The 21,779-nt window shown below is 45.8% G+C and overlaps 1 protein-coding gene across 3 annotated transcripts in view; it reads right to left on the minus strand.

Annotated features, from left to right (window-relative positions):
- Positions 1-21,779, minus strand: part of ZDHHC14 (zinc finger DHHC-type palmitoyltransferase 14) — a 670,162-nt gene that overhangs the window by 10,230 nt on the left and 638,153 nt on the right. For all 3 annotated transcript variants that reach the window (XM_069607727.1, XM_069607725.1, XM_069607726.1), the window contains 3 exons: positions 19,703-19,805; positions 18,925-19,034; positions 11,223-11,325 (listed from right to left, as the gene is read on the minus strand). In XM_069607727.1, the coding sequence (XP_069463828.1) occupies positions 11,223-11,325; positions 18,925-19,034; positions 19,703-19,805 (316 nt within the window). The remainder of the gene's footprint in view (positions 1-11,222; positions 11,326-18,924; positions 19,035-19,702; positions 19,806-21,779) is intronic.

Below are 21,779 nucleotides of genomic sequence, written 5' to 3' on the forward strand. Positions count from 1 at the left end.
GAGGGGTCCCCGGGTAGGGTAAGATAGCACAGCAGTTGACCGCTCGCTGCTGCAATCTGAGTGTGATCTGCGGTTACAGGTTTGAATCACAGTGGAGCCGGCTTGACCGTTCATCTTTTTGAGGTGGATAAATACGGCCAACTTCAGATGGGTAATAATAATTATATATAATCATGTTCTATGTACAGCACTTTGGCGAATGTGCTATATAAATGACATATAAGCAGGTACTTCGAGGTCCAGAGTGCACAGCGATGCCCTATTTGCTAGGGCGTGTGCTCAGGATGCAAGGGGTGATGCCATTGGGTGCAATTAATCCTATGATTCCTCTATCGAATGTAATGGAATATCGAGGGCTCCAGATCCTATTGCAAGTTCCTCATCAACCGTCTTCCCGTCCTTCCACATACGCTCCAGTGTACATCTCTGTGATGTAAGTTATGGTTGTGTGTGTATATGTACATATACAAGGGTTAAGACTCTCCCTACTTCTATTCAATATATATATGCCCCCCCCCCAATGAAGCTCATACAAACACTGACTTCCTGCAACTACGCAGAGGACACCAAGCTTATCTTCAACGATCCTGACAATGTCCACAATAAATGCCTCACCGACATAACCACCTGGATGGCAAATAACAATAGCAAACTAAATTGAACCAAAACTGGATTAATGATAACCCCACGAGACGACAACCTAACACAATCATCTCTCGCCTGGCTCCCCGGTATGGGAGCCCAGCCTGAATTCTCAACAGTGATTAAAAACATGGGAATACTCATGGACAGCAGTCTCAACCTGGAACCCCAGGTCAATGTACTAGTCAACACATCTTTCTACCACCTTTGACTAATAAGAGGGATCCTCCCTTACCTCATATATATTAGTAGCCTGAGAACAGGGTTGCTATGCCATTATATGATAAGGGGTTGTTCCTTGTTTTATTCCTGTACTAACCGCAGTACACCATCAGAACCTTGATGTGGCATGATGTCCTTTGACACTGAATGTGCTTTAAGTGGACAAGTCCACAGCTGCTGGTCACCTAACCTTCCTCCAGCAAGGGGGATTTCTCTCTTGCAGTGCTTTTCCCCTCGCTCTTTCAGGCCATGCTGGTATTAGTGCCAGTTCAGCTAGGATCTTGGCCCATAACACAGTGGCCTGTCCAGACTCTTGGCTCTTTTGACTGCGGTGGCCTAAGTGGGGCAGTGACTTATGCCGGGGTGGCATCAAGTACGAGTGCACACACATACACAGGATAATGGGGTGGCAGCCTTATGGATGGAGATGACATCCTAGTTATTACTGGTGATACAGCAGATATGTGGGTTACTGTAGACTATTTAGGAGCATGGGTACTTCTTCGGGGCAGTCGACTCGATGCACCTTTGCAGTCATCAAGTTGATGTCAGCGTGTCTGTACTCTTGTTATTGTCGTGCAATAATTCTGTTCAGTACTGGGTATCCTGGATCAGAGGCGTTGCTGGGGAGGTGTGGGGGGCTGAGGGGGATATAGCCCCAGGTCTTTTGGTTGTAGCCCCAGATAGAAACTCAGGGGCTACAACCAAAAGGCTAGCTAGCCCAGAGTCCCGACATTCACAACATTAGAGTAGCCCTGGATGTTTTCCAGACCTAGCAACACCGCTGCCTGGGATGTAGGCTGAGTGAGCAGTGTGGGGGGATCTCACTATTTACACAGAGTAGGGTGGGTGGACTGGGGATAATCAGAAAGGAATGGAGTGAACTGATTCACCTGTTAATTTCGAAATACAGCCTGTGCATCAGCTTCCGCCCGCTTTAAAAAAAAACACTACTCTTTGTGCACATTGATATCTTGTTAGAGCTTGTTTGCAATCACCAGATCAAAATGGGGACACAGACACTGTGCAGGAATTCTAGTGGTTCATTAGATTTAAGGAGGCATAAGTATCTTAAAATATCATTTTTGTGTTAAAAAAAAAATGTAATGCCCCAAAAGTTAAATATCAGTGCCCCATATGCTGTACGGCTAACGTCTACAACCTTTGGCTCGCCAGATGCTTTGGACTACCACTACCAGCAGCCTTGGCGTTCTTTGTCAATGGTGTGGAATCATGGGAGCTGCATTCATAAACATCTGAAAAGTCGCAGGTTGGAGGCCTCTCTAGCGGGGGTGAGGGGCCGGTGACGAATTGTTTCCCTCCTAAAGTTACTCAGCAAAATAGTCTGTGCACGGGTCTGGTTAAAGACCTCTACTAGTAACTTATTCGTTTGGGCAGAAGAAGTTTGGGGCAAGTGGTTGACAGGAAGAGCATGCGCTTATCAAGCAATGTAGGCCAAACAAATTCCAACCTATAGGGAATACTCAGAGTGAGTACTGGGAAAGGAATTAAAAACTATGAAATCATAGGTTGGCTGGGAAAAAAAAGGGCAGTTATTTTGCTACATCCCCCCACGTAAAGCAGAGCCAGCCACGTTTTCCAACCTTTGCGCAGTCCGCATCCCCACCATCATGCACCCCGTCAACAATGCAGGCCGGCCCCCGCAATCAAGGCAGCACCCCAGTGACACTGCGTACAGTCCCCCAGTAACTCCTAACTTCACCCGTCAAAATGGTTTACATGTCTCGTAACTCAAGTTGGCCCATGGTAAATCTGCACGCGATCCCCGTAAGGACGGCTGCAGCCTGCATATCTGCATACGATCACCTGTAACTTCAATTGGTACCTCAATTACGTTCCTGCAGACCTAAATCGCTGACTCCGTTGCGCGTTTGTTCCTATGGGATTGGGACTTTGCGCCTACTATCATATGGCGGTGAGATCGCAAGCTTTGCATGCATCTTTCCCCAACGTGATGTTGCGCATTCAGATCCATGAATACGCTTGGGTTTGCGCATTGCTGGGCTTTTGGTTCCTTTTTGTAGCCCGTCTCGTGACACGCCCACGCCTTGTCCTTCCTCATTCTGCGTGGGGAATGGGGAATATGCAAGTTCCACCCCTATTTATTTTCTTGCGTAGGCCCATCCCACACTGTGCATGGAGTCTTGCACAACGAGTTTGGCGGCACGCAAAGACGTGACGGACCTGCGCAAAGTCCCTGCAAGGTCCCGGAAGTGTAGGCATAGTCACATCCATGAATTGACTAAAGGAGTTTTGTGTGCTGAAAAGTGCGCAAAGTTACTTTTCAGTGTGCAAAATATTCTAGGAATCAGGGCCAAAGTCTTTTGTGTCAACTACATAATTGCATCCTATGGCCGGCCATTCAGCATCCCCTATGAATTTTGGCAATTGCACTCAATGTATTGGTCAGTCGCACATATTGTGAAGCATGAAATCTGATGCTGCTCCAGTGTCACTCAGCAGAACAGGTCTGCTACTTGCATTTGCAAGCTCATGGCAGATCCCACAACCACCCTTACAAGTCGCCTCAACCTCACTGCATTACCCCTCGTTGGGCATGGCTAAGTGCAGTGCTGTAAGTAGGATTAGAAATCGTTGGGGCTTTCGTTAGTGAGTGTGGTCTAAGCACATATGTATTTAGGCCACCCCCGCAACGAGAGCTCCCCCTCCCCTAAAATGGAGGTCTGGTAAAAGAAGTAGAGCTGGGTGCACCAAAGGTGTGACACCAATGTGCCCCAGCCTGCACGCAGCACGCAGCCCTTTAATTTTAGGAACCGCATGGTAGGCAACTCATTAACCACAGGCTCCTTGAATGAAAGGTCTGCCTGCTGCTAATGTCTCTGTACTCTGAAACAGGAGGAGGGCTGGAATGCCCATCTGTCCTTTTGTTTCCGAGTAAATAGTCCTCCTCCAGCATGAAGCCAAGGGGCTTCATGATGAGTGATGACTATTTACTCGGAAACAAAAGGAGAGATGGGCAGTCCAGCCCTCCTCCTGTTTGAGTACATAGACATCAGGCAGCCCGCACTGCACGGTTACGCCTGCTGCTTGCAGGTGTCAGTACTTCGGTTTAGAAAAAAGAAAAGGAGATGCCTTTTCTTTTTTTGGAATCTGAAGTGCTGATACTGGCAGGCAGGTTGTGTAACCGTGCAGTCGCTAGACTGGCTGCCTGAGGTCTTGGCGTGGCTGGGGCTAGTCGGGGCTGGCAGCTAGCATGCCCCTGGCTCGGGAGCCCTTTCTGGAGACTGCCGGGACTCGGCCCCAGCTAGCCCCAGCCCACTTAAAGTCCTGGCTAAGTGTCCTGGTTTAGTATGAAGTCACAAGGGCATGCATCATAGAGGAACACATCATAGAGGAACACATCAACATGAAAATGGGGCGCGGAGGGGAGAGTAATTATCTAGCTTGATATAGTTCAGCGAAGGCGGAAAGCGGTAACATCAATTTACAAAATGTCATTAAATCTTAACTGTGTATTAATACATGGTGAAGTTGGGGACTGGTTCGTTTCAACTCATTAGGGTGAAAACCGGCCTTGTGGCAATTCATCTAGTTGGGTGGACTTCAGGAATGCAGACACTAACGTACTCGCTCACTCACTCACATTTAGCTTTGAGGTCTTACTCAATTGATTTATGTTTGATTTCCTCCACCCTGCACACATGTGCCTTTACACCTGGCACCCACCTCTTTAAGACTGCACACTGCAAGGTGGGTGGTCCCTGCCGGTTCCTACTTTCCCTACATCCATACTGTTTTGCCTTGAAGTTATTTCCAACACTTTACTACACCCCTGCTTTTTCCTCTCTGCAGTCCCTCGCTCCCACATTTCCACTCTTTAGCCTTTCTTGATCGCCATTCGGTGCCCTTCAGGTACTCGCTATGGAAGTGGAAGTGCTGGGAGGTTTGGGCTCCTACCTTCATGGCTGGTATCAGTGGGCTTCCAGGCACAGACAACAATACAATACCAAATTCATGTATTAATTCATCCATTCCTTATTTGGATGTGCTTTCCTCTAATATAGTTTGTGTTCCTCAAATGATGTCTTTGTATTGAACTGGATTTAAATGAAAAATGATTCGCATATCACATTGCATTTAATGGAATCAGCAATGCATGGCTGCATGAAGTAAACAGCATCATATGTCCATGTTTTTTTAAAGATATCTGTTATGGATGTTTCTTTTTGATGAATTAGGTACTTGCACAGGGGAAGCCTATCCACCACACTACTGGAACCAGTTTGCATTCTTTTAAATATCAAGGGACTGATTCACAAAGATCTGCATTGGCTGGAATGAGCAGATGTCCACAAGCATCTCAGACTTGCACCTGCTCCCTCATATCTGATTCGAAAAGACTAAACCTGCAGCACATCTCAGATGCCTACATCGTCTTTGAGAGGCTCCTCTGCAAATATGATTCTTCGTCAAGGCCGGGGGCGAGCATTATGCTTTAGCTCCTTTAATGGTGAAATCCAGCAGCTTTCAAATCTCAGAATTCTTTTTTTTACAAACAACTTTCCAACCATTTTCTAACATTTGTTCTAACCATTTCAAATCCACAGGAAACTGTCTGGGAAATAACTCCCCCTCCCAGGATTCCTTTTGAATCTAAGTAGTTTCCACATCAAAATCCAACCAATGAGAACCCTCCAAGCTCCCTATTTCATGTCCTTCCTGGATCCCTTCCTCTTATATTTGCTGCTTTCCAGCAGATAAGTGCTACATTGATTTGCTCCATATTTATTATTTTAGAGGCAAACAGCCTTTGACTGAGCTTTTGCACGAGTGTATGTTTCCCTAGTACATGTTTCAAACGTGACTGTATGCCAGCATAGGTGTTAACAAGGTGTTTATGCTGAAGCAGCAGCGCAAATATGCCAGTATAGGCGTTAACAAGGTTTTTATGCTGAAGCATCGGCTCCCATACCTACAGAAAAGTACCTCGCGTCAAGCTCTATGCTCAAGAGGTGGCATGCGATAACGCTCCTAGCTGCCCATTTTAATAAAGACGAGCGCACCGAGCAGTCGCACAAGCACAAAGGATAGCAGCCTATTAATAATAGACTTTCACCAGAAGTAGAGCTCACAACAGGGAGTGTTCAATAAAGAAAAATAACAACAACACTCAAGACACGGTTGAAAATCAGGGGAGTCATGCGACCCGGAAGAGCACAACCTCTTCTACTCCACAGGGTCACGTCAAGGGGAGTATAAAGCAGCCCCAGGAGGCAGCCGACACGTTCCAGAAGCTAAAGGAAGCTTTTCTGCTAAAGTCAGCAATGCCCAGTCTCTTACCCCCTGCCCCAGGTGTATAAAATATAGGGGAGGAGCCTGCAGGCCTTACAGGAAGGCAGGCAACAGTGCCAGGCCTGTCCAAGAGGCCTAGAATACAGGAAGAGCCAGAGGAAGAAGCCTCTGATATGTTTGACATGGAAGCCATCAGACATCCTAGATCCTCCAAGTGGTCACCATCATCTAAGGTGACGACCTATATGGCCCAGCGCTTGCGGAAGCCCCTGGACAAAGAAGCTAGGTACCGCATGAACGCTAAGTGCCCCAGACCCGAGCTACATGGGACTGTAGCAGACACACCATAGTTGGACCCCAGAATGCTCAGCTTCGTAACTAAATCGACCAAGGATGCCCGCAAAGGCATGGACAGACCTTTGAAGTGGTGCCAAGACAAGCTCTTGGAACATGCAGGTCCCCTAGCAATGATTATGGTCCTCGCGGAGAGAGCTAAATACACGGGGAGGCTATTGTTAGGTATCACACTATCATCAGAAAGAAGAAGGAGCAGGCTGCTCAAGATCGACAATAAGCGATCGACAATAAGGGGGCCAACTTGGCAATGTACGAGGCTCGAGAGACCGCCCAACGTCTGTTTGCGAAGGAGATGAATATGTTTGTTGGAACTTTTACTCCGCTAGAGAAGGGCTAGTCGTCCGTTAGGAAGATTTTTCTGGGATGTGTTTTTGCCAGGACCAGTCGCTACAGGGGTCGAGGGCACGGTCAGTTTCAGACTCAGAGACGATCTCAGGGACCCAGAGCACTGCTGGGAGAACAGGCAAAAGGACACCTTCTTCCCGTCCAGAGGAAGAGGGCCCTGAGGTCGTATAGGTAGAGGATTCTACTGATACCAAGGTACAGGTGAGAGCAATACCACATGCATACCCTTTGGAGGGAGGGAGGATGAGTTAGTATATAGACAGTTAGCACGCGCTATCAGGCGATGCCTGGGTGTTACAGACAGTAGCAGGCTTCAGACTAGAATTTGTGGTTTTTCCGCTGCAAACTCTGCCCCCACAGCCGATGCAATCTTCTCAGATAGAGGTGCAATTATTAGAAGCGGAGCTGGAGCACCTCAGGCACAAAGGGGCTACAAAGAAGGGCTGTCCCCAGAGGGAGGATTACTTCAGCAATATCTTCTTAGATAACAGGAAGGGAAAGGTGAGACCTGTGATAGATCTCAAGGGACTCAACAGCTGGCTACTATACCAGCATTTCAAGATGGGGCGGAAACACCTCCTCCAAGACCTTCTCGGAAAGGGGGACTGGCTAATGAGGCTGGATCTCAAAAACGATTATCTCATAGAAGCACTCATGCTCTCCTATCATTGCTAGGTTTCCTTATAAACCAGGAGAAGTCAGACCTAGTACCCAGTAGACATACAGGGTTTCTGGGTTTCATTGTAGACACCACCAAGGCAACACTGGAACCTTCGGTGCCCAAACTCACAGCGATAAGGAAGGAGCTGAGAGGGGCTCTCTGGAAGTAGGTTATATAGCTTCGGAATCTGGCCAGAGTAGTCGGTCTGCTAGCATCCTCAATACAAGTGATCTTTTCGGGCCCTTTGCACTACAAAGCTCTTCAGAGGCTGAAGATCAGACACCTGCAGAAAGGTCTACTATACCACCAGCTCGTCCCATTAGATGGCAAAGCACGGGCAGAACTGGTGTGGTGGATCCACAACATGGAGGCCTGGAATGGGTGTGCCATTTTCAGAGATGCAACAGACCTAGTTATAGAATCAGATGGGAGCAGATCACGTTGGGGAGTAAGGTGCAGGCACTTAGAGACAGGGGGTAGATGGTCGCAGGTGGAATTAGCCCTGCACATCAACTGCCTGGAACTTCTAGTGGGGTCCTTTGCAGACAAAGCACTCACGAAAGACCAAGTGAAATGTTGCATCCTTCTTCGGATGGACAACATATCAGTGGTCCGCTACATCAATCATCTGGGCAGAACCAGATCAAGAATGCTAGCAGAGTTAGCGAAGGACTTCTGGCACTATTGCCTCAGCAACCATCGCAGCAGAGTACATGCCAGGAGCGCAGAACGTGGTGGCTGATTGGAACTCTCACTACTTGAGGAACTCCAGCGATTGGAGACTACAGAGGGAGATGTTTCAGAAATTCCAGGAACTGTGGGGCCCTCTTCATACAGACCTACTTGCATCCCGGCTGAATGCACAATTGCCCAAGTACTTCAGCTGGAGGCTGGATCCAGGTGCGGAAGCAACTGACCCTTTTGTACAGAATTGGGCCGGGCACACTCACTACCCCTTTACCCCATTTATCATGGTAGCCAGGGCCTTGGCAAAGATACGTTGGGAGAAAGGGGAAGTAGTGGTGATAGCGACCGAGTGGAAATCGCAAGCGTGGTTTCCAATTCTGATGGAACTTTCCTCGGATTTCTCGAGGAGGATTCCATTGCTGGAGTACCTTTTAACCGATCCAGAAGGTCGTCCTCATCCTCTAATTCAGGTACAGAGCCTCTGGCTGTTGGCGTGCAGAGTTTCGTGCAACGATGGAACATGCAAGGGATTTCGGAACAGGCTGCTTCATTCATCAGAGAATCCCAGGCCCCTTCCACACTCAGTAGCTATAGTGCCGCTTGGCAGCAGTGGGAGAAGTGGTGCAAGCAGTAAGGTTTTTCTAGCATCCTTATCATAGAGCAGGAAGGAATTTCGGACAATAGGCGTTTATAGATCTGCCATTTCCGCAAGCCATGAACTGGTGGACGGAGCCCTCGTCGGCAAGCACCCAGCGATGGATCGGCTACTTAAAGGGGTCAAGATGGTTCAGCCGCCACCGGCTAAGTACACCTCTTTGTGGGACATTAACAAGGTCCTGGACTTTGTTCACACGGTGGCCAAGTAACAAAGAGTGTCGAACCAGCAGCTATCAGGGAAACTGGCTATGTTGCTATGCCTAGTTTCATGCAGGCGGGTGTCTAACGTCAGGGCCCTGGAGATTGACAGGAAAGTCTTCTATCCGGATGATGTAGTACTTAACACAGTAAGACGGACGAAAGGGAATTTGGAGGTCATATCCGAGCCATGCTTCCTGCATAATGTCATGGTATGAATAGCGCAGTGCGTTAAGGAATATGAGCGGGTATCAGCCACAGTTAGGCCACAGGCCGTAGCGCAGTTGCTAAGTGCACGCATGAATCCTTTTCATGCGGTAGCAGTGGCCACCATAGCCAGATGGGTAGAGAAATATTGACATTGGCGGGTATAGATACCTCAGTCTTTGGAGCACATTCTGTAAGAGGGGCTATGGCTTCAAGAGGCTTTATGATGGGAGTCTCTATACAAGATATTAGCAGAGCGGCCGACTGGTCGAGTGACTCCACTTTCAGGACCTTTTACTTTAAACTGGTATCTGCATTGGCATTGGCGGTAGTAAGAAGCTTTGAACAAGCATAATGCTCGCCTCCCGTCTTGACACAGAATGAAGATTACCCAGGTGTATAGCACAAGGAGTCTTGGTTCTATCAAAGACACAGAGGCAAGCACTATCCCACCAAGGTGAAATACAGGCGTGGGAGGGATAACTTCACGAGTAGTTGCCTTGATGTATTTCCCACCCTAATGGTATGTTCCCTGTCTTAAGAGATTACCAGAAGACACAGTGGGAAGGCGTGATACGGAAGTTCGACAGGAGTGGCGGTGACAGAGAAGATAGTCCACGAACGGATGGGTTGTGTGACTTGTCCACGTTGGAGTTATTTTGGTGAAATTCATGTGGATTGATTTAGTTAAACGTTCAGGTTATCTAAGGATCAGTTATCAAAAAGAAGCAGAAGGGACCCAGGCAGGGGACATGACATCGGGGGCCTGGAGGTTTCTCATTGATTGGATTTTAACGTGGAAACTCCTTAGATTCGAAAGGACTCATGGGAGAGGGAGTTATGTCCCAGATAGTTTCCTGTGAATTTAAAATGGTTATAAAAATTGTTAGAAAAGATTTGGAAATTTGTTTGTAAAAAACAAATTCTGAGATTTGAGGGCTGCTGGATGGGAGCAGTAAAGGAGTTAAAGCATAATGCCTGCCTCCATGTCTTTAATAGAATCAAGACTCCCTGTGCTATAAGCATGAGTAATCTTCATTGGTAAGCATTTGAACAAGGGCAACCTAGAGATGCTCGGGAATCTCGAAATTTTCTCCAGTTTTAGACTTGAAGAATCTGATAGAAGGCACAAATCTGCGTTGCTCCTGTGAATCTCTTGATCTGCTCCACTTCAGATCTTTTGGAATCAGGCCCCTAGTGTTTAAAATCAGAGTTGCATCATGAACACCATAACACCCACGAAACAACTGATCCACTTATTGCCAAGTTAGAAAATCTTGTTGCAAGGCTGAGGGCATCATGTATTGCTTGTGGGGCAATTTAACTTAGGCAAGCCAAGAAAGTATATCATCCTTGTCTGGTCACTTGTTTAACTTCCAGCATCATTTAATTCCTGACATCAATATAATTTCAGGAACACCTCTGCAGAAAGGTAGAAGAATACAAATCTATTTGTTCAAAGCTCCAGTGTAGCATCGCTTTGCCGGCATTGGGGTCCCAGAGAGCAAAGCTGCTGTCAATTAGAGAATTATCCCATAACTTTCAACGTGTGCTTTTCTCACTCATCACAACCGACCTGCTTCACAATAAACAAAGGCATCTACCATCTTTAAGCAGAAAAACACTGATTAGTCTTTGCGATGGTAAAGATGGCAACACTGTTTCTTTAAGATTTACTAAATACAAAAGTGCTATGTCTTTCTTCCCTGTCACATGCTCTCTGGCGAGTGGTGCAGAATCAGGAAAATGAACACTGCAGGCGGCCATTTTGGCACAGTTAGCATCTGTGCTGGTTATTGTTGTCAGGAGCTAACGCTGACACCTGAACGTAATTCCTTGTAGTTTTACGTCTGTTAGTGTCTCTCTAACCTCCTGCCGTCAGTGAGACAGTTAGTTTGTTAATACACATGAAGCGCAGGCAGGGGGGCATTCACATTGATCTTGGTGGACAACACTATGGGATGGTCCCTACCATATTGCTCTGAGATTGCGTTGCCCCATACAATGTGATGCCATTGGAGGGCGCCACTAACTGTGGCGAGTCCGGCGGCACAATTCCTCTTCTGTCGATGAGACTGAGGGAAGAGAAAATGTTGTTAAGAGCAATTTTAATTTTAGCAAACAAAATGTACAAGAAAGTTAGCGATAGACCAATACCAAATCAAACCAAACCAACGCTGTCTCTGACATTAATCGCTAGATTCAACAGTGCATTGTCATCTTACCGTAGCATTCCTTTCTTTTGCACATTACTGTGGCACTGAACAACAAAAGGTAGGGAAAAGATGTAGCGTAAAACCAGAATTTATTTATTAGTTTATTTGGAAGATTTTATGATTTTCAAACACCACCCAAGGGCATAAGAACATGGCACATTGCAGGCATTGCATTGCTAAAGCAGAGAAAGAGAGAGTTATGAGAAAGGGATAAAGGGGTTGTTTTATGGCATTAATTTGTATTGCTTGTGTTTTAGTATTGCTATGCCTTATTTATAAAGTGATGATTATAAGAGAAAGAGATAACAAGCAAGAAAACAAATAGCAGAGAATCAAATAGGAACACATTGAGGGAGAAAAGAAGGAAAGATATAGGAAGTGATACAGAGGTGGGCGAGGGAGGGAGACTAGAAATGTGATTGTCTCAGAAACTATTCCTGAAACAGTTGGACTATGACTAAGAAACTGGACTGTGACAAAGGATAATGACTTTGGGGAAGGAGAAGAAATACGCTGAAGGGTTGTGATTAAGGATGACTGTGTTGAAGGAAAAGTACTGTGAAGAAGGACTGTGACAATCGAGAAGGAATGTGTTGAAAGAGATAGACTAATGAAGGACTGAGACAAAGGAAGCCAACGAGGAAGGACTGTGGTACAGGAGAAGCAATGTGATGAAGGAGTGTGGTAAAGGATGAGGACTGTGATGAAGGAGAAGGCTTGTGACACACACTGTGACAAAGGAAAAATACTTTGAACAAGGGAGGTAGGAGAAGGACTGTGACAAAGGGCAAGAACTGTGATGAAGCAGAAGGCGTGATGCAGGAGAACAAGGACTGTGACCAAAGACAATTAACAAATGACTCTGATGAAATAAATGGACTTTGATGAGGAAGAAGTTCTGTGATGAAGGAGAACTAAGACAAAGGAGAAGCACTGAGATGAAGGACTGTGGCGAACGTGAAGGAGTGTGAACGTGAACTGTGGCAAAGTAGAAGGACTGAAAGGGAAGGGGTAAATGTGATGAAGGAAGGACTGTGAAGAGGATTCATGAAGTATAAAGACTGTAAAGGAGAAGGACTGTGATGAAGAAGAATGACTGAGTTGAAACAGAAGGACTGTGATGAAGAATTGTAAGAAAGGGGAACTGTGACAGCTCTGTAGAAGAAGAACTGCGATGAACCGTGATGAAGGAGAATGACTAACAAAGGAGAGTGACTATGAAAAGGAGGGCTGTGATGAAGGTGAAGGATGGACTGTGATGAAGGAGTAAGAAGGAGAAGCTCTGTGACAAAGGAGAAGGCCTGTGATGAGGGACTGTGCTGGTGTAGAAGGACTAGGACAAAAGAGAAGGACTATGATGAAGAAGTTCTGTGAAGGAAGTAGAAGAGATGACTGCGACAAGGTACTGAGGATTGAGAAGGCCGGTGATGCAGGACTGTGATGAAGGAGAATAACTGCTTTGCAACACCCTTTCTCTTCCCTGTAGCACTGCTATGACCACATGGTCGAGCTCATATGTGCCAAAACCAAAACCAGAAAGATAGAATGCAAACACTAAGCTTACAATGTTTGAACAGCAGAAAGGAAAGGCAAACATTAATAATAATGTTTCATTATTCCAACCTAAAATCCCTATACAGTGAAATACTTTGGCAAAGTGGGCCAATACTGGGAAAGGGCTCTGAATGTGAATAATTACTGCCTTATAAACTTTTCCTTTTTCCGGGGAAAGAAAAGAGAGGATGGCAGTTACTCAATAAAACAAGAAATTGGGGATCATAATCGCTTGCCCCAGTATCATTCAGGCTGCAGGTGTGTAAGCTGCCCAGAGAAAATATTCCTGAAGGTGCTTGCCAATGCTTGCCATATGCTGTATTGAGGGGGGCATCTGCCTATTAGTTCATATGCTGGAAAAGTACCAGGCGAGCATCAGAGAACAAGACCGTAATGCCTCCTTCCTCGACCATTGATTTGATAGAAAAAGGATGGACAGGCCACGTGCCTCCTGGTGCATTTTGGGCTGACCGGTGTATCCATTTTATCTCCATTATATTCAATCTGTTTAAGGAGCTGATAGGGCAACTGGCTACTGTGGACCTAAGATTATTGTCAGCTGGTGATGGTACTATACTTCAAGACCTGCAGGCAGGACATCAAGATATGGAAGACATTTTTATTGTTTGCGAATGCTTGAAAATAAAAACTGCACATGTTCTATTGGGCAGTAGATAGAAAGGCTGGCACTATGGTCAGCTGATGGGTACTTTCCTTCCCTGTCAATGGCCCTCATTACAACTCAGGCGTTAAGGGTTAACGCCACCGTTAACCCTTAACGCCTGATTCCCACCTTAACGCCTGCTTTTTGCAGGCGTTAAGTTCCATGGTGCTAAGACACCTTGGTGCTAATTACGGCACCGTAATTTACGGTGCCGTAATTAGCGCCTTCCCCACTCCCATTATGCCCTATGGGGCAAAAATGGGAATGGGGAAGGGAAAATGGGAAATGGGGATTTACCGCCCCACTCACCTTGTAATGGGGCGGTAAATCCGCCATCCACCATGGTGTAAACGGAGTTTACACCATGGTGGTAAAGTTGGTGCACTTAGCACCTCAGTTGTAATGAGGGCCAATGTCTCCTAATTCTTTGGTATTTGTATTGGAGGCTGTTGAATTTTCGAACTGGGTGGACATAAATGTATGCAGTGAATATGTGTGGGTGACTGTGGCAGCATGGGGTCTCGAACCAAACAACAATGGTTGGGGGTTCTCCCTCCCGAATTTTTATTAATAACATTTTTTTGAAAATGGTGCATTGTACAGTGCTTTCTGTAAAAAATTGGGCAAAAAGCAACAGAGTTTGCAATCAGTATTGTATAGTAGCACACGAAAAAACAGATAGATGCAAGTCACCAACATAGGCCAATATACAAACCATATTCATACTGGCTGCGCCCATATATGTCCATGCAGGCTGCACCAATATATGACACTATTACCATATAGGACTGCCAGTAAAAAATGCCATACCACAGAAAGTACCAGATTGGTTAAACCAACATAGGCCAGTGCACCACGTAATCACATGTTTGATTGCTTATAGCCTTGATGCCAAGCATAAAAAACCCATGACAAACAAAGAATGTATGGCCAGACTGGAGCCAGCAATGTAAGCCAATAGAGCCACGTGAGCAGTCATGTTCGCTTTACCCTAGGTGCCAAAGAAAAAGTAACAAATGCCATAGCACAGTAAGAAAGTCAATTAATCTGACACTAGCAATGTAGGCCAGGGTAGCCATATAATAACACTTACCATGTTTGTTTTACCCTCGATGGCAAGTAAAAAATGCCCTGCCGCATTAATAAATCATATGCAGACTCTGCATATACTGTCTTAATGTGCCATGGCATTTTGTACTTGGCATCAAGAGTAAAACAAACATTATACGTTTTATTACTTGACTAGACTGACCAACATTCATAATTTCCAGCATGATGCCAAGCAAAACATGCCATGCCACAGCAAGAAAGTATATGGAGACTGGCATAGCTAATGTAGATCAGTCTAGCCATGTAATAACAAATATCACGTTTGCTTTACCCTTGATACCATAAAATGCCATGCCACTTTAAGAAGGTATATGTGGACTGGCCAACATTCATAATTTCAAAATTGATTGTTAAAAACGAAATTTCCATAAAAGTTTCATCAACTTCTGAAAAGCAAACAACATAGTTATCCAGGATCCTCGTGGGTCTAGGATAGTGACTCCCTGCTTCTAGCTGGATTCCCAATGTCTTTCACAGTTCTCAGCAATAATCCCGTAGCTTCCTGGCCCCTTACTGGACTTATTCCTGTTCTTGTTACCTTCTCCCGGGGGAGCTCTTCACCAGTTGCGCCAGGGGTCGTGGGTCCAATTTTTTCTACTTGCACTTCTTTCTCCATGTTTTTTCTGCAGCCTTCTTCTCTCCACAGCCAGCTACTGCCCCACGGTCATGCCAAAACCACAGTCTCTTGCCCTCTCCACATATTTGACTGCATGGCTCTGCTGTAGTGTATGGTAAGCAGTCTCTGCACCGTTATCGGACCCAACGGTCCACGTACCACAGGTCGCGCCACCACTTCCCCATCCACTCCAGGTTCACTATGCCAGTTCCCAACCAACTCACAAGACGTGCCAAAACCACAGTCTCTTGCCCTCTCTACATATTTGACTGCATGGCTCTGCTGTAGTGTATGGTAAGAGGTCTGCACCGTTATCGGGCCCAACGGTCCACGTACCACAGGTCGCGCCACCACTTCCCCATCCACTCCAGGTTCACTATGCCAGTTCCCAACCAACTCACAAGACACTTCTAGGGTATTGCGCTGCTTCTCTTACAGCGTTGGATACATGTCGTGCTGCAGTCTCCCGAAAACCCACATCCAGTCGTATGGGCTTCGATGTGGCCCCTTCAGTCACAGGTTTCTCCGTCTGGACCTATCACAGCTTCCACCATACCAGAACCACACAGCACATCGCTGTCCTTTTTTGCAGTCCAGTTTAAATAGCGGGGATGGCCCCAGCGCAACGTCAGTCCAATTGCCAGCAGCTGATCAAGCCTTCGTCCTGCTTGATTGTAGAATTCTCAAGCTCTTCTTCGTCCCTGTACCTATGACATCAGGATGGTTTGATATTTCACAATGACACATAGTTTCGGAAGTGAGCTTATGTGTGGAAGAATCAGGCATTAACGTCAGCCTGGGAAGTTCGAGATTAAAGGGGCCGTGCCTCCCAATCACATCGTTATCCCCCTCTCTATGAGATCCCCTGTGTGTTATCACTGCTAGCGGGACTATTTGTTAGCAGCCTCACCTCCTTAGCCGCATGGAAAGTGGTTGTCCCCTGGGGAGAAGTGACACTACCTGAAGGATCGTCACACTTGTCAAAGACATTTACCAGTTTCAACCGCAATGCTCGGCGCTGTGCCGCTTATGGATTCCTGGAGATGATCCAATGGCTAAAGAAAGGGAGAAACTGTGCTGAAAGGAGCAATCTTCCAAAGCAATGAGAAAGCTGTCATTGAGAACCAGGCAGGATTCTAGAGGATGCACCATTACGTGGCTCTGAGCACCCTAAGGAACGGGTGACTGCTCAGGAAACAAAGGTGTTTCTGTTTTTTTACGCCCACTGATGTGTAGATTTTGGCTCAGAGATGTTGCTTAAGTAATGTCTAGTGGATCAAAAAACTATTGGTATGGATAGCGGTAGATGCACAGTTTCTACATATACACCTTAGTGATGTGCCATTAGTCCATCCTTTTGTATGCTTCTGGCACTCTGATTTGCTGAACATTTTGTGGATGCCTTTGTTGCAATTGGTTGTGCTTTCTGTCCTTCTAATGGAAAATATGGAGGCTGCCCTTTCTGAGGCAAAATGCATGTTCCGGGCACTTGTTTTTCTTTCTTGTCCCATAGAGTTTTCAGTGGAAGAGGACAAGTACTCAAGTTCTACTGTGATAATGAAATTGTAAGGCAGGCAATCACCAACAGAAATGAGGAGTGGGGAGCTGGTAAGTTTTACACGGGTATGTAATTAATCTTGTTTTTAGTTTTTCTTAACTATAAAAAAGATGCTTGGTCTTTTCAAATCTACACGATCTATATATATATCCCAAGTAATATAGCTGGCCACTACAAACTGTTCCATTTGAAGGACTCTGCTGAATCTGGGCACCTCAAGTTAGCCGGTGGCAGCAGAGGAAAGGCTGAACTGAGCTGTTTTTTTTTTGTTTAATCTTTTGGGAAGGAATCAGGGCGAGTGCTGTGTGGGATTTTGCATACTAGGATTAACAATTTGAATTTATTTTGACCTCACTTTGTGAGCCAATGGAGATCCTTCAGGACAGTAGAGGGGTGATCCTATTTACTGGCTCCCCAGTACTCCGATTGTGCAGCAGTCGAGTACTGAGCATTGCAGTAGTCCAATTTTCTCGACCAGGCTATGCTTGACCAGATGTTAGGCAAATGAATTACCCAGTCTACCAAACAAAAGTGCCAAAAATTGCCTAAACAAAAATATAATTTTATATTGTGTTTATTTTCAGTAAAAATCTTAGGGGGGAAAATTCTTGATGAAGTGTTTTTTCTATTTTAGAAAATGTCCTTAAGGAAGGGGAGAGGGGTGAGTCCTGCTTTCCTCACCTTTGTCTCTTTGTAACCTCCCCATCTGCTAACCAACACCATGTATCACCGTCCTCGCCTGTCATGCTTCGCTTGCGAATGCATAAAACAGTGACCACTTTAAGAAGCGCTACATGAGTTGGCTTTGGTATAGGCCCTGCAAAGACGGTCTAGGAGGAGTGAGGCAATGAGAGGCGGTCAGAGCTAGCGAAAGAGGGGCGAAGGGGATCAGGGGTGAGGAGGGTAATGATTAGAAAGAGAAAAAGCCGACCCTTCATGGTGCTCTCTACAGACATATGGTCAGGGACAGGAAGGGTGGGGATGTGCACAGGGATTTACAAAAATCACCCCTACGGCTTTCTTGAAAGCAGTTCAGGAGATGTCAAAAACCCATATACCGGCAACTGGATCCAGGAGAAACTATTTGGAAGTAGCAAAGCGGAATTTCCAACATGATATTGGCACCTTAATCTAATCGCATATTTTTGTACTGAGGTGTTTACATTTTGAACACAGCTGAGGCGTAAAAATCCAAATAAACACGTCCCTATTATTTAGTATTTAGAAACATGTGGCATAAAGCAACAGAGGCCAGGAGGACGGGATGCTGCGCCGACCAGGCGAAATAAAGCCAACGAAATGCTGTAGCGAAAAGGGTGATAAGAAAAACGCTTTATAAATGCTGCATTATCCTATGTGGGATTTCCAATTCCAGACTCAAGGGAAGGCAACGGGGGTGGGAGAAGGAGCAGTGCATGCGGGTCTACGGCAGCGCGCGTGACAGGAGATGTTTATGACAGGAACGTCTCTTTCTAGAGTTCAGCCACTTCAAGCACAGGCTTCCCCAGGAAGACAGCCCAGGGAAGGAAAAACGCACAGCCGCGGTTGTTATTCGCTGAACTGTATATGAACCTCTCTCATGGCAACAATTCAAAACAAGGAAGAACGTTTATACCCGACATCAGCGACAACATGGGTCAAGTCCCTGGAGACTGGGGAGAGCAGCACACATGATTGACATAGCTCTCAACTCAGCCGCTTTTGGCGGGTGTCACCAGCCTTGTAAAGGGCTGACTCATCCGCCAAGCCTCCTGGACGCCCATTCATTCCAATGGGCGTCTCACCCGCCAAAAACGAAATCGGGTGATTTCACCCGCCTTTGCCATAGAAATGGTTGAGAGCTATGTGATTGTGGTTTGCAGGATATTTCCGGCCCCTGTGGAGGAAGCTGCATTTTGACCATCACATGATGGCCATTTTGAGGGCTACGGTATGTACGAAGTTTCAGGCACTTACCTCGGGGGCATTGGACCGCACAACGCAGAACAGCAATTTGTGTAGATGTTGCCGTAACTGTATGGATTGTAGTTGTCTTTACCCCTTTTGCTTGACCAGGATCCTTTAATCTGGGAAAACATAGATGGGAGGTGAGGTGGGGGGGTTACAGGAAAGATGCACAGACATCATGCTCAATGCATACACGTGGTGACGTGTACAGAGGCAGGGCCAGGATTCTCTAACAACTAGGGCCTGAAGGCTGAAGCTAATATAATTAGGACATTACCACCCGTTATACGGAATATTGTCATTGTATTATTGTATGTCTTTCACTTTATGCTCTGCACTTTATACTTATCCAGAATTTTCGAGTAAGCTTTTAGGCGATATTTTGTATGTTAATAAATTGGGTTCATTATACCAATTGTTAGCAGGGTAATTCTATTCTTTACCCTGGTTAAAGCATTGCTATTGTCCTACATCACACAGACTTATCCACACACATACACTCATGGTCCGTTTAGGTTGAATAGTTTCATTTTGTACCAGGAATTACCTTGTAGCATTGTATCCCGGTGTCCCTTCTCTTTGTATTAGAAGATGTATGTTCTTTACCCACTGGGCTGGACGAGGGAAAGTATGCAAGCGGGCACTATTTGAACACTCTCATTTAGCCTTCTGTATCAGAGAGCTATACGTGTTTACAGCTAGACCTAAAAATGACACCGGTCCTATTTGCTTATTTTTTGCAATGGTTCCCTTTGGTTGGAAAAGTTCCAAGAAGCAGAATACTTACGTCTTCATTTGTAGTTTGATTCGAGCTGATCAAGTACGTATGGAAACCTGAGAGACCAACAATGGACCACACTGAAAAAAAACACACCACGGCCTCCAGCACAGTGACAGAAGAGTCAAGGAAGAACCATCACAGGAAAGTAGTCTCACGGTCCATAGTTAAGTGCTGCAAATGGGAATTACTTTACGGTGGGAGCCCTCCAGCGACAATGGGGAGAGGGATTGGAGGGATGAGGGGGGGTTATGGGGCGGCCCCCTAAGCACATTTGCCTCTCAGAAGATTAAATATTAACATCTGGAATATAAAACAAGGGATAATTGTTTCCCATAATGTTGCAAGCAGAGTATAAAAGGTGACATCTTTTAAAACTGAAAAGCTGTGCTCCAATATTTCCTGATTTTTACAGAGCACAGTTGTAACAAGCTAGTTCGTTCACAGAGATACAACATAACTGCTGAAGTGGTCTTGTGGTTAAGTGTCTACCTGTGATCCTAACGCTCTCGCTTTGAAAACCTACCTTCGTTACCACTAAAAACCAACCATACACATAAAATTAAATGAAGGTTGCAAATTGAGTTCCTGGATCCGAAATCCAGCAATACATTTTGAGCCGGATCTTTGAGAATCTGGCCCAATAGCTAGCAATGAGGTCACTGACAAACAAGAAACTATGTCAACGGATAGGCGCTTTGATAACTAAGCTATGTGCAGGGTAACTGGTGTTATGGGTCACTTATGCAATTTTACTGCAAGGCTGCATTCATAACGCTACCTTTGCATAACATGTCAAGGTGGCTCCATGCCACTAGGGGGCCCTACTTTCAGGTTCCGTGCTTTCATATAACTCACAAACACCCTAGAAGGGAGCGCTGGCCAATCAGGAAGCTCTGAACGTGGGCCATATTCTCTGGTACATGGCGCGTTCCGAGTCACATGAGTGCTGCTGACCTGCGCCATGTTCATCATCCCTGCTCCCGCCTCACACATTTGCACCGGCATAGATCACATGCGGGTGCTAAGGGGGTCACGGTCATCAACACAGAAAATGGACTAGCAAGTACCACGGTGCGCCACAGTCACAAGGTAAGATTGTTTTACATTTATTTTTTTATTAAACACACCATTAGCACATGCGTATCAATTACATAGATCCGAACGGTGATATAACACTTAGGGCGGGGTGACCGTCGCCAGTAATGCCCTGCCACACACGTTAAGGGACCCTCGCTTTGCACTTGTGCGGCGTGCCATTACCCGCAGGGTTAGCCCACCCCTGAGGGTTAAATCGCCTCAATCAAACAAATTAAACTGACGAATCTGATACCAATTGTTTGTAAAAGAAAATCCTTGGCTTGACAAAGTGGTGTCCCAGTGACACGGAAGTAATTAACATCAAAATTAATATAATTACTATGAAAATTAATTTGAGGATATCTTTTCTGGGCCATATGCCAATGCTTCATAAAATGTATGGATTGTGCTTCTTAAGCAACACAACTGCATTGCAGATGCCATACAATGCACAACCACAATGGAGACGTCACTGAACATCAAAAGCAGATTTACATTCTTTGGGCTTTCTTTAAATTCGGCCTGCATTTTGAGAAAAGGGCGCCTGCAATTAATTGAAATATATTCCACCATTGTGCTCTTCACCTTGTAGGAAATCTATTCATACGCGCGATATTTATGTTTCCTGCTGGTGCTGTGCTTAAGACAAAATCACTTTGCAACACTGAGATCATGGTACCCAGAAACTACCACATTCCACGGATGCAGATGCGAATACAGGAAGAGGGTGGCCAGGTAACATCTCCCCCCCCCCCGCAATCACCTTTCTGAATTTGGCTTCATTTTACCAATAAGCACATTATTTTGCTTAAACCGCCAGTCTTTGCTGCAGATGATGGGTCCTATGGCGGGCCGCTTTTGCTGGTTATGTCCTGACATGCCCCATTCATATTTAGCCATATCTGGACGAAACACTTCACTTTAAGTGTAAATACAGGGTGGACTCTCCCTTGTAGAGTGTGACCCTCCCAAGTGTGCTGCCCGTTTAAGGGAATGTGTCCCTCCC

Source organism: Ambystoma mexicanum, chromosome 4q, assembly GCF_040938575.1.
Source record: "Ambystoma mexicanum isolate Mex_15411 chromosome 4q, UKY_AmexF1_1, whole genome shotgun sequence".
Classification (NCBI taxonomy): domain Eukaryota; kingdom Metazoa; phylum Chordata; class Amphibia; order Caudata; family Ambystomatidae; genus Ambystoma; species Ambystoma mexicanum.